Source organism: Schistocerca serialis, chromosome 2 (genome assembly GCF_023864345.2).
Source record: "Schistocerca serialis cubense isolate TAMUIC-IGC-003099 chromosome 2, iqSchSeri2.2, whole genome shotgun sequence".
NCBI classification, from domain to species: Eukaryota; Metazoa; Arthropoda; class Insecta; order Orthoptera; family Acrididae; genus Schistocerca; species Schistocerca serialis.
Genome location: NC_064639.1, coordinates 476,081,768 through 476,101,457, shown reverse-complemented (window position 1 = coordinate 476,101,457; position 19,690 = coordinate 476,081,768). Strand labels below are relative to the sequence as shown.

Sequence of the window (19,690 nt, the reverse complement as noted above, 5' to 3'; positions counted from 1 at the left end):
ATGGACTGTTGCCTTGACACTAAACACTAAGCATGGAAGGAAACTGTCATCCTCCACCTTTCCAAGGACAAAATTACAGAACTCCACACATTGTCATGTCACATTCATGAAGAGCTTGCAGTAGCTGAATTTTGTATGGTTTCACATTTAAATATCGACACAACATACTGCAGACGGACATCAGGAGCATGTTGAGCTGCACAGTAAACAGATTTCTGGGGACTCCTTGTGAAACTATGGCGGATACGTTTGGCGTCTGTGTCACACTTGGGGATGACCCAGCGATTTGCCTTTACACAAACAACTTGTTCGTGGCATTTTATCATGCTCTGTGCTGTAAGAGGATCTACACCGTACATAGTAAGAAAGTCTTTCTGAACGGTCATTACTGACACGCACTACGCAAAACAAAGAACACAAAACCCTTTCTGTTGTCCCAACACCATTTCTACTAGAACTGAAGTGGGTACAAATTCCTGCTACCTAGTGGGAACCATGTAAAACTCGAGAGTTTGCACTTTCCAACAGTATGTTGTTCTTAAACATCTCTCAAATAACATAATAGTTAGGATTTTTTTTTTTTAAATCATACAATTCTTTAGATCCATCTACACTCCTGGAAATTGAAATAAGAACACCGTGAATTCATTGTCCCAGGAAGGGGAAACTTTATTGACACATTCCTGGGGTCAGATACATCACATGATCACACTGACAGAACCACAGGCACATAGACACAGGCAACAGAGCATGCACAATGTCGGCACTAGTACAGTGTATATCCACCTTTCGCAGCAATGCAGGCTGCTATTCTCCCATGGAGACGATCATAGAGATGCTGGATGTAGTCCTGTGGAACGGCTTGCCATGCCATTTCCACCTGGCGCCTCAGTTGGACCAGCGTTCGTGCTGGACGTGCAGACCGCGTGAGACGACGCTTCATCCAGTCCCAAACATGCTCAATGGGGGACAGATCCGGAGATCTTGCTGGCCAGGGTAGTTGACTTACACATTCTAGAGCACGTTGGGTGGCACGGGATACATGCGGACGTGCATTGTCCTGTTGGAACAGCAAGTTCCCTTGCCGGTCTAGGAATGGTAGAACGATGGGTTCGATGACGGTTTGGGTGTACCGTGCACTATTCAGTGTCCCCTCGACGATCACCAGTGGTGTACGGCCAGTGTAGGAGATCGCTCCCCACACCATGATGCCGGGTGTTGGCCCTGTGTGCCTCGGTCGTATGCAGTCCTGATTGTGGCGCTCACCTGCATGGCGCCAAACACGCATACGACCATCATTGGCACCAAGGCAGAAGCGACTCTCATCGCTGAAGACGACACGTCTCCATTCGTCCCTCCATTCACGCCTGTCGCGACACCACTGGAGGCGGGCTGCACGATGTTGGGGCGTGAGCGGAAGACGGCCTAACGGTGTGCGGGACCGTAGCCCAGCTTCATGGAGACGGTTGCGAATGGTCCTCGCCGATACCCCAGGAGCAACAGTGTCCCTAATTTGCTGGGAAGTGGCGGTGCGGTCCCCTACGGCACTGCGTAGGATCCTACGGTCTTGGCGTGCATCCGTGCGTCGCTGCGGTCCGGTCCCAGGTCGACGGGCACGTGCACCTTCCGCCGACCACTGGCGACAACATCGATGTACTGTGGAGACCTCACGCCCCACGTGTTGAGCAATTCGGCGGTACGTCCACCCGGCCTCCCGCATGCCCACTATACGCCCTCGCTCAAAGTCCGTCAACTGCACATACGGTTCACGTCCACGTTGTCGCGGCATGCTACCAGTGTTAAAGACTGCGATGGAGCTCCGTATGCCACGGCAAACTGGCTGACACTGACGGCGGCGGTGCACAAATGCTGCGCAGCTAGCGCCATTCGACGGCCAACACCGCGGTTCCTGGTGTGTCCGCTGTGCCGTGCGTGTGATCATTGCTTGTACAGCCCTCTCGCAGTGTCCGGAGCAAGTATGGTGGGTCTGACACACCGGTGTCAATGTGTTCTTTTTTCCATTTCCAGGAGTGTATATTTTCAACATGAGTGGGGTTCCTAACTATTTGTTCTAGGTAGTTTTCAGAGAATGTATTTAGTAATGTTTCACATAATGTCTTACCATGCCCATTACTAACAAGTGTAATTTCCCAATTGATTACTGGATAATTAAAGTCTCCAGCGATGATTTCAGTATGATTTGGAACTTGTGTACAAATGAACTGAGGTGTTCTTTAAAGCTTCTGGTTACATAAGTAGATTAGTCTAGTGAACAATAGAAGGATCCAGTTATCATTTTATATCCACCTCTGGTGCTGAGTCTTGCCCAAACAGTCTCGCATGCAGCTTCAATTTCCATCTCAGTGGATTTCAGTGTCTTGTCGACTGCTACAAATACACCACTTCTTTTTTCCATTTTCCATCCTTTCAATATTCCCCAAAAATCTTATTGCTTTTGATTTCAGGTTTCAACCAGCTTTCTGTACACAATGTTAAGTGAGCTTCACTGCTTTTCAGGAGTGCTTCAAACTCTGGCACTTCGTTGTGAATACTTCGGCAGTTAACCATTAGGAGTTAAGTAGTGTCACCTGTGGGAGACGTTTCTTTCGATCTTACACCAATACTTCTTGGTTTCCTATAGCTCTTGTTATTTGGATTGGATGGACAGTTGCCTAATTACCCTTGTGCACACCCTGCAAACAGTCGGCTACCTGAGGAGCAGCCTCTAGCATTTAGTGCAAACTTGACCCATTCAGGGGCACATATGGTTGTCTCAGTTCTCAGCCCTGGGGAACAAGTCCAGGAAGTTACAGCATGTACAACATGGTCTGTCACAGAATCTTCAAAGTCTCTGGTTCAGTCCTTCCACTGGACTCAGAACCAAAGAGCTAGGATCAATTCTGGGGACAATGCTGTAAATTTTGAACTTTGTTGAAACTCCACACGCAGGGTCAGTCTTCTCAACCTTCTCTGCCAATTGCTGGAATGACCCAAGTATGACCTGGGAGCCCAGACAACAGGCATCAGTTAGTAGCACCATGTTCCCTCAATGGCTGTTCGAATAGCTTCTTCAGTAAGATGATGAATGAGGCTCTCGGACAAACACACTGAGTGCACCTAGTATCCTTTCCTGTCCCTTGCTGCCATTTCTCTAACACATAACATCATTCGCTGTATGTCTGAACTGCTGACAAGTAATATACTCCTACACTTTTGTGTTTGCCTCTTGTTGACACTGAATCAAAGAGATTTTCTCCAACAGGTGAAGTGAGTCCCACTGGCTCAGATTCAGTGAGACAGCACTTCAAACTTGTCAGTTAGGGGGATTGGTACAACACCTGTGTCCTCACCCACCCTGTAAAGGATAACTAGATCTACCGTTGACACCACTCACAGTGAAGTGGACGAGCAATGACAGATCCTGTACTTTCTGAGAGGAGACAGGATCCACAGGAGAGGATAAAACTTGAGGTACCTCTGGTACTGGTACTGGTATCACAGGTACATGATTCTCAGGAGCACCAACTGCTAATCATTTGACAGTAGTCAGGGTGATTTCCAGCTGCTTACAAATGTCAGCCAATTCATTCCATGTTCGAGAACAGCATTCACAGTTGGGCTGCATTTTGGCTAGTGCATTATATTAGAAGGCAATGAACCAATAACTTTAAATTAAGCCTACTAATTACCTTCTAATCTGTTGAGCTAAAGAGTTGCTAATTCCCTATGAGAATTGAAGCAAATACACAAAATGAAATCTCTATTAAGGCAACACAAAAACCTGTGTAAAAGTTACTAGTTTCCTGAAACATTTTGAGGTTCATTATATTTGTTAACAAACTGGAAATAAGAGTTAATTTGTGATAGAGGTAGATAATATATAGGGCTACTCATCTTCAAGGGAAAACTAGATGTAACACAATATGTTAGTTAGAATACCTGTCACAGTAACTGAATCACAAATACCGATTTATTACAAATTACTCATAGATTACACAAAGGATAATGGTAACTTCCGAAAATTTTCAAAAACCCCATGTTTATTTGCATTGATAAGTGATGAAATTCGAGGGTGATGTATTCTTTGGCAGTAACTGTGAAACACAAACACTGGTACCCTATGAAATAAGTACCCAAAACACTCAAACCGGTAACTTAAGAAAATATAGTTTTGCAAGAATTTGAAAATTCTCAAAAATAACCTGTTTCTCACGTAATTATGTAATGAAATTAGAGAAAGATTGTTTTGGATGAGGATAGGCCTACTGTTCCCAAAAAAAATATTTTAGTTCAACTAAGTTTTAACCCACAATTGACAATAACAGTAAGAGTTTATTCCAGCATTTCATAATATATCACAATACAGGTGGGTATTGATACAACTGATGAAAGATTATGCTGAAGCAATGTGAACAGTAAAGTATGCTAGTCAAAAACTTCAAATCAGCACAAGAATCTTATACACAGGGTCACACACAAAGGGAAATTCTGAAGTTAGCATTTATATGCAAATAAATGTGAATATTGCATGGATTTTTCACTTAGGCATTTCTGTCCACACTTCTACACTGGTGTGCAGAAGAAGAATGGTGCAGTGCGAGTTTCTCAGTCAGTCTCTAAAATGTGCAGCACCAACAAAGGAAGTCTTCTGCCTGTTGCAGCTAACAATATTGTACTGAAGACCACAATAAAGGAAATTCTTAAGGGGCTTATGATACGCGTTACGTTACATGAGAGGATACATTATTACTCACAATAGAGGAAGAGTAAAGAGAAAGCTGACACAGTGAGAATGGAAAATGCGGTTGAGAAACAGCAACAGAGGAGAAGAGACATTCTCTTAAAAGCAGGCAGGAAAGTGCTAAGCCAGATTACCCAGGACAAAATATATCAGATGCAAGAGAATAGACCATTATTCACCAGTCCTCTTATATATGCTAAACTGATCAAAAAATGTTTCGCACCACCTGATAGTATATGGTTCTGAGGGAACAAGTGGAACAAAAAACTTTAGAGTGAAATAAAAAGAAAACAATAACAAAAAGTATATGTTCTGAAGTTTCCATTTATACATATCTGAGAAATCACACACTGGTGCTGAGTTTAAATACAACGTTGCTCCACCCTGTGCATTGATGCCTGATTAGATGCATTGACATGCTGTCCACAAAGTGATAGAGATGTTGCTGCTGAGGGCCCTTTTGCTCTTAGGTGTTGGTCCATCAGAGGTTATAAACAGTGTGAGGAAAATTCGTGTGCCAAGACAGTGCAAATTCCAACTGATCTGAAGAAAGCAGCAGCAGTCATGTAGGCATATACAGCAGGCCATTTCATTCAGTTGGTTTCTGCCACATGATGGATGATGATCACAAAGGGGGGCACTGTTTTGCTGGTGCATAATTGTCTTGAAAGGTGAACCCTTGTCAAAATGTTGACAGTGGGTTGGAGGTTCCTGTCCTGATATTGCCAAGAAGGGTCTCTCCTCTATAATTAGGCTTACCATAGTTTTTTGGGTCCATTCCATGACATATTCATCAAGTTACTGAACAGTTTACTGAAACATTAAACTTAATATATATTTTCAGATGGATTTTTCTCTAGGCATGACTTCTTTCACAAATGGTTTGTTTGTTGTAATGCATAATAAAATTCTCAACAAGGAAGCTCGGAATTTTAACATTTAGCAGATTTTTAACAGTAGCTACTAGAGGTTTACCCCTTTCTCAGACCATATGTACTCGTAATTGAGAAAGATCTCTCAACTGGAGCAGATATCTCAGTCAAAGACATTGCTAACTCAACCATTTCAGAAATACTGCAACATGGAACGTGTTATTTGAAACACTTTAAAAATTGTTTTTCACTTTTCTTAAATAGTATGTGGTACTTTCTCAGAGCTCGAACCACAACCTATCCTTATGTTTTGAATTAACTGGTTGGAAAATGCACATTCAAGAAATACACTAAGTGATCAAAAGTATCCGTACACCTGGCTGAAAATGACTTAAACGTTCGTGGCGCCCTCCATCGGTAATGCTGGAATTAAATACCGTATTTACTCGAATCTAAGCCGCACTTTTTTTCCAGTTTTTGTAATCAAAAAACCGCCTGCGGCTTAGAATAGAGTGCAAAGCAAGCGGAAGTTCTGAAAAATGTTGGTAGGTGCCGCCACAACTAACTTCTGCCGTCGAATATATGTAGCGCTACACAGGCATGTTTTGTAGGCACAGAGATAAATACTGGCACCAAAACCTCTGCGTCATTAAATAAATTAAAAGAAGAAAAGGTGGAAGACGAGCTTTTTTTTTTTTTCCCTCCGCCCCGAGTTTCGATCACTGCATTTTCATACATTATCCAACGAAGTAAATACAAATTCCGTATTGTTCATCTTCGAATGTAGCAGAATTTCAATGTACTACGAAAATCCGACTGGCAAGACTGTTACGGATGTTTGTCAATATGGCCAACTGTACGTTCTGGATTTTTTCCTACCTGTGAGAAGTGATGGCTGCTAATAGGAACCTGATGAAATGTGAATCACATGCAGTATTCTCTTCACCATAAGAATAATACGAATATAAACATTTTGCCATGTATTCTTTCGTGTTTGCTGCTATCTCATTTAAATCCTGTCTGCCTAATAAACTACGAAACTAGAGTGAGACAACAGCAAATGCGGAAGAATATACGTATCGTGTCATGTTTATATTCGTATTATTCTTATGCCTAATAGTGATACAGTCAGAAATGAAGCACGGCAACTGACTAGATTTTTAAATCTAAAATGCCTCTAATTTCTGTGCAGAATGTAATGTACTAAAGAGGCGTCTGCAAAGATTTTCAAATGTAGAAAAATGTTCGCTGAACTCTCGTTCAGAACATCTTCTGTCATACAAAGTCTATCATTTGGTTCTTGTTGATCATTATCAAAGAAAGCAGCAGTGTAAGTAACAACAAATAGCAGTCTCTTGCCATTGTTTCGCTAAGCGGCGGTAGCACGCACAAAAGCAAGCCATGCCGCGAGCGGCGACAGGTCGTAAACACGCACAATCAGAATGCGACAAACAATGCATGACGCAGTACAGTAATGCATTTTCAGCTTAGAGCGACGTAAACACCTATAACAAAGAAAATGGCACTTATCAGATCAAAGCAAAATAAGCAGTCGATTCAAACCAGACGAAGCACGTGAAAAAGGAAGAGTACCTGTATAAATACGAACAGAGCGCCTGACGCATAGCAATGGCTAGCTGGTAAAGCTTAACTGCTAAAAAGCTTAAGACTCGAACCAAACTACTGTAGCTGTATCGTCTTTCATTCGACCTAAATTCTCTCATATTACAATGGACCAACTTTGTTTCGATTTGGAGGTGCGGCCTAAAACTTTTCTCTCCCCGTGAATTTCGAGTCTCAAATTTCAGTTGCGGCTTAGATTCGAGTGCGTCTTAGATTCGAGTAAATACGGTATGGTGTTGGCCCACCCTTAGCCTTGATGACAGCTTCCACTCTCGCAGGCACACGTTTAATCAAATACTGGAAGGTTTCTTGGGAATGACAACCAATTCTTCACGGAGTGCTGCAAAGGGAGAGATATCGAGGTCTGTCAGCGAGGCTTGGAACAAAAAGTTGGTGTTCCAAAACATCCTAAAGGTATTCTATAGGATTCAGGTCAGGACTCAGCGCAGGCCAGTCCATTACAGGGATGTTATTGTCATGTAAACAGTCCGCCACAGGCTGTGGATTATGAACAGGTGCTCAATCGTGTTGAAAGACTCAATCGCCATCCCTGAATTGCTCTTTAAGATTGGAAACAAGAAGGTGCTTAAAACACCATTATATGCCTGTGCTGTGATAGTGCCACGCAAAACTAAAGGGGTGCAAGCCCCCTCCATGAAAAACACGACCGCACTAGAACACCACCACCAACGCCAAATTTTAATGTTGGCACAACATATGCTGGCAGGTGATGTTCAGGAGGCATTTGCTATACCCACACCCTGCCATCAGATCGCCACATTATGTGCTCATCACTCCACACAACGTTTTCGCACTGTTCAATCTTCTAAAGTTTACGCTCCTTAAACAAAGCAAGATGTTGTTTGGTATTTATACCAGCATGTGTGGCTTATGAGCAGCTGATCAACCATGAAATCAAAGTTTTCTCATCTCCCGCCTATCTGTCATAGTACTTGGAGTGCATCCTGATGCAGTTAGGAATTCCTGTGTGATGGTCTGGGTAGATGTCTGCCTGTCTCACATTATGACCTTCAACTGTCGGCGGTCTCTGTCAGTCAACAGACAAGGTCGGCCTGTATGCTTTAGTGCTGCATGTGTCCCTTCACATTTACACTTCACTATCGCATCAGAAGCATTGGACGTAGGATGTTTAGGAGTGTGGAAATCTCATGGACAGGCATATGACACAAGTGACACCCAATCACCTGACCACATTTGAAGTCCATGAGTTCCACGGAGCACCCCATTCTGCTCCCTCACGATGTCTAATGACTACTGAGGTCACTGATATGGAGTATGTGGCAGCACAAAGCACCTAATATGAAAAACGTATATTTTTGGGGTGTGCGGATAGTTTTGATCATGTAGTGTATGTCATTGGTATTTATGGAAGCTTTTATAATTTCCTTAATACCTTGTGCACTATCTTCTACATAAGACCAGGCAATTTCAGTTACTAAATGTATCTACTAAAACTGACTAACTTTATCAAAATTGTTATTTCCTGCTTTAAAGAAATCTCATATGTTTGATGAAGCAGTGGCATTCATAGCACTTCTATGTTTAACTGTTTTCATGTAGTCTTCATTATCACTGATCCTTTATGTCCAACACAAAGTACCACAGTACATAGTGTGCGGTAACATGTGTTATTACTCTCGTTACAATTTCAAAAATTTGTACTCCTGTTGCATGTTAAAGCTAAACACACACTTTATTTTTGCCCATTCCTAAACAATGAGGCAAAAAAAAGAAAGAGATAAATTGGTTAAAAACCTGTAGACAAATTACTTCACACCTGAGAAAAACATAAACACATGGCCCCTGTGGTGTTGTCAAGTAACTAAGGTGAAAAATTGTGGCTAAACGGGTAACTATAGCTCCCCATTGACATTAGTGCATGCTTCAAGGTCAGTTGATAGAGGCACAGGCATAAGGAAATGTTTAAAAAAGTTATGTTGAACATGTACGTTTAAAATTTAAAAAAATCCTTGCCTGTAATAAAATTCTCAAACTCCGAAAGTTTTTAGCGATCCCAGATGGCACTAAAAGAACTAGGACTGTCTGGGCTAATCATGGATGTATGGTAAGCATTTCTACACTTGAAATCAGTCCTAAACATGACTGATATACTTACATCCTGAAAACAATGGACTGCAATGCCTAAGACATGCATGGCTAGCTGGTCACCCCCCACCCCTCACATCCTTCTGTGATGGTCTTAAAGTATCAGACAAATCTTGTATCATTAGTGGAGATAACCTGACGCCGTTGATTTGGGTTCCGTGCCAGGTGTTCCCTTATCTTTGTTCTTCAAATGTCATAGTGGAGGGGGGTTTGCTCTGTGTGTAATTTGTGCTTAGTAAGCAGATTGAGCATTGAGAGATGATGGCAAACTATGGGTTAATACAGACCATCCAGTAACCTCCAGAAATCTCATTCACAGTTCTTGTCATATTCTTCTTGACATCTCTGTGGGCCATAATTTGAAGGTAGCAATAATCAGCTGGTGGTGTTGATTGTGAATAACCACTAAGAGGCAGGCCCACAATGTTTATTGTCTCAAAATAGTGCAACTGTTTCAACGATATCATTTCGCGCCATGAAGATGTGCTGATTGTCTAAGCCTGAAATGATTCTTTGAAGCAGGTTCACATTTGGAAACTCCATGCGCTCTACTACACTGCACTGAGAATGCAGCGTTACCTCCATGACACAGGTTGCCATACATAGTGATTGATGTGGTTAAGAGTACTGCAATAGGTTTCCAATTAAATAACAAAGCAAAATTATGCATGTCATGAAGTTGGATCAAATACTTTTTTATGTATTCACATTAAGTATTGAATTTAATTTTATCCATAGGTGCTATTGTTTCTTCCATGACTGTATTAATTTTGTAAAATAAAGAACTGTCTTCAGTCACAATCATCATTTCATTTCGAGCCTAGGGAGCACATCATTAGGTGCTCTGACAGTCTACATCAATTTTTTTCCCCTCAGATTTAGCTTAATTCTAGTGTTTCCAGTAGTGGATACGTTGTTTTGAAGCATAGTATGAATAAACATCTTTATGTACATGTATACACTTCCCATTCTACAGCTTATTTGTAAATACATGTACGTAAACATGTTTATTCTTACTCTGCTTCAAAGCAATGTATCCACTATTGGAAACAGATTACAGTTAACCTAAATCAGAGAAAAAAGCAAGGTAGGCTGTCAAAGCACCTGAAGATAAGCCCCAAAGCTCGAAATGAATCACGCGTTGAAATAAAATCATGATCATGACAGAAGGTGATTACTTTTTATTTTGTGAAATCTTTGATTTTCCATTATTGCCGCTGGTGAGATGAATACAACTAACATCTTAACAGTGGTAACACATAATCCATATGTCACTGAGGCGGTTCGAATTTTTAGTGGAATTAGCTGGTGGAATGTTCTGTGACTACTTCATTTCAACACAACTCTTGCTTTCCATATTACACCTCACAAACAGCTTAAGGCAATGGCTTTCAAAATTGGAGATAGTTCTCAGGGTGGTATCTAGGCAATAATGCCTCATTTTGTGTAAGATTTTATGGGTGAAGCACTGTTTACAAACTATGGAAAAAAAATCATAGTTATTTCTTGAACATTGTGAAGACTGACTCCCAAGGACATGAAATAATGTTTAACGTAGAGCTTGTGCTGCGATGAGTCCAAATGAAATTCAACATGCAGTATTGTCATCCAGAATCAGTTTATAGTAAAATACAAACTGTACCTGTAGTATGTCTTTTTGAAACAGTAGGGCAGACGAGTGGGACCTTCTCTCCTGATAGCAGGACAATGGTTTGAATTACCGTTACTTAGTCATTTGATAAAATGCCACACATTTCATGTAGTTAGTTGAAGTTCTCTCCATACGCTCTTTTCAATGCCACAGAAACGTACATAGTTCTATAAAAGATGTCATAATTCGACATTCATAAATGTTAAAAATAACTTGCATATTTCACCAGGTTGTCCACTATAAAATAACAGAAACTGCACAGTGATAAATGTACTCATTCTGCAAACCCTGGGTGGCCTGTCTCAGCTTATGAGTGGAAAAAGTGCATGGTATACTGCTAAATGAATGCTCAAGGGCTAGTAAGCTAACTGTTAGTAAGGTTTTTTCCTACATGACATGTTGTGAAAGTTGTTCTTGTAAGCTGACTGGTATGTGCATGACTATATGTGTGGGAATGTCTCTCCCTCCACAAACATTTTTAAATGTAACACTCCCATCACTTGGCAGCAATGTAATTTATAAGTAAGGTAATTAATATGCATGGCGCATTAAAGGAATAAAACAGACAGCCTATAGTGGTTAAAAGGATTCCGTCATTTACATGTGTTGAGGCTCTGGACACATACATGAAGAAATTATTTTCATTTGACAGGCTCCCAAATTTGTAAAATCTGTCTCCCTCTTCCTTGTGCTACATTGCTGCAGTAAAAGTGTTAATTCTATGGTAATTTTGCAAACAACAAAATAAAATTCTGTATTTCATTTACAAATTATTTATGGTACTTTCTTCAGCTGTCAGTGAAGTTGCCGGGCACATAACTCCTGTCCCTGGTGGTGTTGGGCCAATGACTGTAGCTATGCTCATGAAGAACACAGTTATTGCTGCTAAGAAGACTGTTGTGTACAATATCCTCGATCCTGGAGCTGTGGTACAGAAGAAGGCTTCTCAGCTGAGGCCCTAGTAACATGACATTAAAAGTATGTAATTTTTTTGAATTTTGAGCATAAGGGTGGCGAATACACACTCTTAGCTGCCTGAAAGTTTAACACTGGAAGCAGGAACCTGATTTAAAATAATGTAGAGTGAAGGGTGTATCCTGAGTAATAAAAATACATTTTAATTAATTATGTGTCTGACATAGTTTGCATGTACATCCTATTATCTCAGAGTAATCTCTTTGCAAACAGTTTTTTTTAAATGCAATTTAGTGTACACTTCAGATCACTGTCATACACTGCTACACTGCTTTGTAGATATGAGGCCTTCCCCATCACCTTTGTGCAATTAACAAATTTCTTAATTGCTGAATGAATGTTACTTGTCCTATGTTTGCTCTTACCCATCATGTTTTGTTTTAGGTGATGCATAGAAACCATACAGAGGGAGTATAGGAACTCCACCACAGTCTTTCAGTAAGAAGAAAATTAAGATATGTTGACTGTGATCATTGTCAGTATTGAAGCAAACTGTTGTGAAACTAAATAAGCAGTCGGAAAAATCAAGTCAAATTGGGTATTAAAAATACTGTTTTTATGCCCTAAAAACTAAATATATGTATGTAATTTGAGTGGAGTTTAAATTTTAGCATAAGTCTTATTTATTTTTATAAGAAAAAGTGATCAGTCCATCCAGTTTTTATATAATGAACAAAATAAAGATAAATATTTAAGAAGTTAATGGTTTTTTTATTCATTTGGTGAGAAATCAATAACTGAAACACAATATTTCTAAGAATACATTATTCACGTTGTTTAAATTATCATTGCAGCAGCACAAACTTGGTATCAGTAAATTATTTCACTTGTCAGAAAAAATCCTTTGGATTTGTGCTTCGTAGTCACACTCTGTTCTCACTGTCATTAGTTCTTTCAGACTCATTTATTGGTTGTGGCCACTATGAGCCAGGAGCAGCTCTGTCACAATCTTCCTGAATGCAATACAATGAATCAAAGTATGTAGACTTACTTTTTCAGCTTAAGAATGGTGGAACAGAGATGTTAAACAATTTAAGGTCTAAATTCTGTAAGCAGTGACCCAAAGGTTAATGTTAATGAGTCACTGTTGGTATTGATGAGCTTGAGCACATATAAATACTTGAGGAATAAACGATACCACACACTCTAAAGAAAAAGTATTTGGAGTTGTCAACAGGCACATACAAATGAAAGAAAAATTGTTAGCTTTAGGAATACATCCTTTCTCAAGCTAGACTAAAAACACACACGTGCACCCCTACTGAACTGCGGCTGGACACATAATGTGAGGATTGCAGTTCAGTAGGTGGACTAGGGGTAGGTGGGGGCGGGTTGGGGGGGGGGGGGGGGAAGGCAGAAAGAGGATCTGGTGAACTACCAGCTCAGAGGGAGGCAGCTAGTTTGCTGGCTAGGAATTGTAACATTATACGTATGAATGCTGGTGGTTCTGCCTAGAATTGGAAGGAGATTAATTTGCTTCTATGGCTGATTGCTAGCCGGTGGGCCCAGAGCTGAGGGTACCCAGTAGCGGTCCAGTGAGGCAACCGGTATGGCCCTGCCTAGGTACAAATGTGTCGGTGGCTTGATCGGGAAAGCATAAAATCCAGTGCAGGGAATTTGGACAGTGGCTGCTTGCTTAGCCAATGAATAGATTGTGCACCAGAAATGGTGAACTTCGGCAGTCTGAAATACGGTTTCTTAAAACTCTCAGAAATTTGATGATAAATCATTTAAATAGAAGAGAAAATCTGAATACATCTGCAATTCTAAAAATAAATAAATAAAATGAGATTCACCCAATGAAACAATAACATTCTCAATATCTTAAAAACTACAGAAGTTAATATTTTACAGTGACTAAATACACAGATGAGCCAAAACATTATGACCACGTACTTAAAAGCGAGTCTGTCCTCCTGTGGAACACAGTTCAGCAGTGATTCTGCATGCCATGGATTCAACAAGTGTGAGACAGTTTTCCAGAGGTTTCTGGGACCAGCTGCCTATGTCACACTTGTGGGCATGGAGCTGGTGCCCAATTGTGTCCCAGTTGGGTTTCATCAGATTTAGATAAGCTCGGTGGCCAGGACATCAATGTGAGTTCACTATCATGCACCCCAAAATATTGCAGCATGATTTTGACCTTGTGACAGGGACTGCTATCCTGCTGGAAAATGCCACCGTTGTTGGGGCAGACATCAGGCATAAGAGGTTAGATGTGGTCTCTAATCGTGGTTACATAGTCCACAACTGTCATGGTGCCTTCGATTACTACTGAAGGTCCCATGGAAGCCCAGATGAATGTCCCTCATAACATAATACTACTCTCACAGGCCTGCGTCCATGGCATGCTGTATATTTCGCTCAGCTGTTCATCTGGATGACGGCATATCTGGACACAACCATCGACCTAGTTAACAATAAATAGGATTCAACCGACCAGGTGACATGATTACACTGAGCTGCGATCCAATCTCTATGATCCTGTGTCCACTGAAATCATAACTGGCGATGTTGTTGGGTCAACAAGGGAACAAGTATGGCTCCTCTGTTCCAGAACACTATGTTCAACAGTGCGTGCTGAACGTTTGCTCCAAAACACTTCTGCCTGCCCCAACACTGCACTCTGTTGCCAAATCTGCCACAGATCACTATCTATCCTGCCTTAGAGAGTGGGCAAGCCTCTGATCCCTAGGTTCTGTGATGAGGTATGGACATCAAACTTCTTGTCGCCTACTCGTGGTTTCAGCATTCTTAAACCACTTTCCGTAGATGCTCATAACAGTAGCACATGAACAGCTGACCAGCATTGGGTTTCTGGAGTGCTCATTCCCAGGCACTGGGCCACAACTTAAGTAGATTTCCGCATTTGTGCCACTTATTGTTGCTAGAATGATTCCTCATTCATCTCTGCTCCAATCGTATACTTCTTAACCACATCATGTTCCTTCAGTGGCACCAGGCAGCATACAACCTCACAGGGGGCAGTGGTCATAATTTTCAGACTCGTCAGCGTATTTTCACAATGAACTTTAGAGTTAAGTCTTTAAACATTCCATGCAGTTTGAACAAACAATATCTTGGGTGGTAGCACTGCACTATAGCTATTGTCCCTAAAAGCTATATATCTATTTCTATTTTATTTATTGATTAACTATGTTTTATATATTTTCTTTATGCAGACGTTTGTCAGCTCATCATCAATCACATCCTCCATAATAGCGGCAACTGAATGTGTTATTAATGAATCACATCTTTTCATACTTGAGTTGTTGTATTACTATTTTGCTAGTAACCTTACGTAACCCTTGAGCAGTTGTTCCAAAGTATAAAGTGTATCAACCACAAATAACATTGTTTTGTACCATTCCATTGTTACTTTACAACTGAGTTTACTTCTATTCCTCCATTATTGCTTCAGTTGACACAGTGATACGCTGTGTTATAAGCCCAAGTGAGTAGCAGGAATATAAAGTGAACAGTGAGCCAGGTGAGAAAAAAATTGACAATTTGTGCAGGAAAACTCCAGATTCTGAGCTAGCAGCACAAACCCCTAATGAGGCAGTTGCATATGAGATAATTAGTAATTGAATAAGTTTTTGGTGTGGATCTGATGCAGGTGCACTGTTTAATGCTCCAAGTGGGTCATTACTGTGTGGTATCACTTGAACACAGCAACAATGTAATACAATGAACCCTTATTTTATTATTGTTTAATTAAACTAAGATTATACTGTCAGTTTGCTCATACATGTTTACCTTGGTGACATAGACAGCTACCCTTTACATGTGTTTAAAGTACGCCATGTGGCAGCTCATGTTTTGAAAATTTGCGTCCCTGCTCGAGGATCAAATATCATTACAATAGATATTAATTGACAATTTAAAAGTGGTGACACCACCTTTGAAAAGAGTACTAAAACATGCTTCTATGAAGCAGACATAAGTAACTGTTTAAACAATATTTGATGATATTTTGTTGTCTTTTAACATAAGCACACTGGCACAAATCTTTATTTAAATTTATTGTAAAGGGCCTATACGTGACAGAACGTTGATAGCATTTAATTGTTAAATATAGTTAGTTTAGCAAGGAAATGATAAAGTTGAGTCAAAATCATGTATGTATAGCATAAGAATGATGTATTTTGGTGGGAATGGCCTTTGGCCAATGAGAATTGCACAGTGGCAGAACACTGCTGGTGTCAAGTGGAGAGACGCTTTTCGAGTGGGGCACTCAAGGAAGCGATTCTGAACATTTTATATTGAAATCTGTTGGAAAGCAGACCTGCCTGTGGTATTGTGGGTTATTTGGTCGTGTGGGTGATAGTCTGGGAGCTGAACAGCCACTATAATAATTTAACTTTTGTGAGGTCTTTGCATTACAGAGTTGAGAATATACAGAGTATAAGTTCCCTCTCATTAGCTTTTGTGTGTTGTTGTCATACTGAAGTATGACTTTAAAAGAGCTGGCGAATATTTCGTGCACTGTAATCACGAAATGGACTTAGTTTTTCGCATATCTTTACTGGCTATTTAACTAGAGGATTTTGCTATCATTCTCATAAGGCTCTCAGTGCAACTTTACTGCACTTAGTAAAGTTATTTTTTTCTCTGTATTATAACTGGTTACCATAGAGTAACTTTCCATATATTTGCCATTAACTTTCTTGAATAAACATTAGTCAACATAATTATCTGGTGTCATCTACACCAATTACAAGCATTAGAATAGAATAGTTTTTATGGCATTAGAATAGAATTGTTTTTATTAATTATTCATTTATCTATTATTAATACATAATTCTAGCTAATTCATAAGATTGTCTGACTGCAGGATCACAGCTAAAGGTTATGAAACCTGCTGGGCATGAAAGCAGATGTGCAGCTCTACTCTATGATATAATTGAGCTAGTCTTTTAAACAGAGGTGTGCACAGCACAGTTACTTAAGGAGCAAGAAACATCAAGTAAAGTTGCAATTTGTTTGCTCATATGGGATGCTGTTTAGAGAAGCTGCTACTACTCAGCAGAATATCCTTTACATTACATCGCAGAATGCAGGAGGGAGGGGTGGCAGATGCACAGACTGGTAAGTGCTGATGAGATGTAGAAGTGTCAGAGCCAGTGGGGACCAGTACATAACATGGAGACATGATAGGAAAGAGAGAGGAAGGGTCAGTTGCTGTGTGGAGGATGCAGGGGATGTGGATTAATGGAGGTGGGGCCACGAGGGCTACGGAAGGGAAGGATGTGTTGCAAGAATAACTGCCATTACATAAATCAGAAATGCTGGTGGTGGAGGGAAGGATCCATATGGCCTAGGCTATGAAGCAGCCACTGAAATTGAGCTTGTTTTGCCACTTAGTAGTCAACTTTGTTCTTGGCCATAGTTTGGCAGTGGCCATTCATTCTAGTGGATAGATGTTTGGTAGTCATATGACATAAAGAGCTGTGCATTCATTGCAGAACAATTGGTATATGGCGAGGCTGTTTCAATGGGCAGCCGTTCCTCTGATGAGATATAGTAAGCTAGTGGCAGGGCTGCAGTAGGAAGTGCAGGGTGAGTGAATTGGACAGGTCTTGCACATGGGTCTTCCATAGGAATATGATCCCTGTGGCAAGGAGTTGGGAGTGAGAGAGGAATAGGGATTAACTAGGGTGGTGTGTATGTAGAGATGTTGCCATAATACCACCTTAGGAGAAGTGGGAGGCGTCTTGGATAGGGCATGATGATAGAGATAATCAAAACCCTGGTGAAGGATATGGTTCAGTTGTTCCACTGCAGGGATGTATATTGAGTTACTAGGAGGGTACGCCTTTGTTGCTGATTCTTGGGTTGATGGGAGGTTCAAGGGAGTGTGGGGGTATGGCATGGGAAATGTGTTTGTGGGAAATTGACTTTGTATGAAGGCCTTCATGAGATATCCTACTAGACAAAGCATTTCTTGTCACCACAAGTATGCTGTCCATGGGAGGGGGGGGGGGGGGGAGGAATTTTTCAGTGTGAAAGAGATGACAGCTGTCAAAATGCAGTTACTGTTGGTGGTTAGTGGGTTTAATATGGACAGAGGTGTGGATGGAACCATCATAGAGGTGGAGGTCAACATTGAGGAAGGTGGGACATTTGATTTGAGAACCAGGTGAAATGGATGTGAGAGAAGGTGTTGAGATTGTGAAGGAATGAGGACAGGATGTCTTGGCCCAGATTCCAGATCAGGGCATTATCATCAATGATCCTGATCCAGAAAAGTGTTTGAGTTTTGCGAGGCTAGGAAGATTTCCTTTAGGTGGCCTATAAAAAGGTTGGCATGGGAGGGTGCCTACCAGCTGGTCGTGGCTGTGCCATGTGTTTTTTTATATACATCCTCTGGAAGTAATAGTTGTGTGTCAGGATATAGGTTTTGTGGTGTATGAGGCATGATGTAGTGGGTTTAGAGTCTGAAGGATGTTGAGAGGGGTAGTGATAGTGGAAAGTCCATGGAAATGAGATATTTTGGCCTACAGGCAGATGGCATCAACACTGATTAAGAGAGAGCCAGGGTGTAAAGATGTGAGAATGGTGTAGTCAGTGAAGGAAGTGGTTAGTATTTTTGGTGTGAGAGGATAAGTTTTGGGCAGTTGAGGAATAAGGATATGGTGCCTTGGCCCTGAGTCCAGATCATGGAGATATCATTACTGACCATGAGCCCTGAGAAGGGGTTTGTGGTTTTGGGAGGCTATGCAGGCAAATGCTTCACCGCAGTTGTGATGAATCACATTGACTACCTGACAGAAGTCTCCTACCAACCATCTGACTTGTTCACCTAAAAGCTCTGTCATAGTGATCGCATCCCAGAAGTCCAATGTAACTTCCAGTCTCTACTGAAATTCTCAGGCACACTGCAGAGTCTCTCCTGCGAGTCCACCTCCTGCCTCACCCCTAACAATACCCCATGCACCCACCTTCTACATGCCTTCCTAAATCATTAAAGCCATCAATGTGGAATGCCAAACTGTAGCTGGTTATTGTGCTCTTACTGAAAAAATTTCCACTCTCATTGACCAGCACCTCAAACTGCTTGAAACCTAGCCTCACACATCAAATATTCTAACCTCTTACTTCACTGACTTTCCACCATTCCCATTACTGATTTCTGATTTCTCCCCCCCCCCCCCCCCCCCCCCTCGCACTGCTTTACCTCCTGGATCCCTACTCGTCATTGTTATGAGACACTTTCCAATATACCAACATCTATCTTCCTAGCCCCCCAGAACTGCCAAAATCTTGTGTAGTTCGGGTTCATTGACAAAATCTTCATGACCTGGACTCAGAACCAAAACACCCTCTTCTCATTCCTCCACAACCTGAAAACCTTTTCACCCATCTGCTTCACCTGGTCCTCCTCAACCCAACTACCCACCTTCCTGGACATTGTTCTCCACATCTCTGATGGTTCCATCCACACCTCTGCCCAGAATAAACCAAGTACCAACAATACCTGCATTTCGATAGCTGTAATACCTTCCATCACAAAAAATCCCTCTCCTCCAGAGTGGCCAGCATGGATGGCATATTTGCAGTGACAATAACTCCCTTGGACACTATGCGGAAAGTCTCATGAGGATCTTCATAGACAGGTGCTACTCCATAAACATAGTCCATAAACAGTTTTCCCATGCCATATCCTTGCATGGTACCCCAAAAATAAGCAACAAAGGA

At 41.2% G+C, this 19,690-nt stretch overlaps 1 protein-coding gene across 1 annotated transcript in view; it reads left to right on the top strand.

Annotated features, from left to right (window-relative positions):
• Positions 1-12,692, top strand: part of LOC126457400 (bifunctional methylenetetrahydrofolate dehydrogenase/cyclohydrolase, mitochondrial) — a 36,434-nt gene extending 23,742 nt beyond the window's left edge. The window contains exons 8-9 of the mRNA XM_050093660.1: positions 11,807-11,992; positions 12,374-12,692. Coding sequence (XP_049949617.1) covers positions 11,807-11,976 — 170 coding nt within the window. The 3' untranslated portion in view covers positions 11,977-11,992; positions 12,374-12,692. The remainder of the gene's footprint in view (positions 1-11,806; positions 11,993-12,373) is intronic.
• Positions 12,693-19,690: the final 6,998 nt, after the last annotated feature.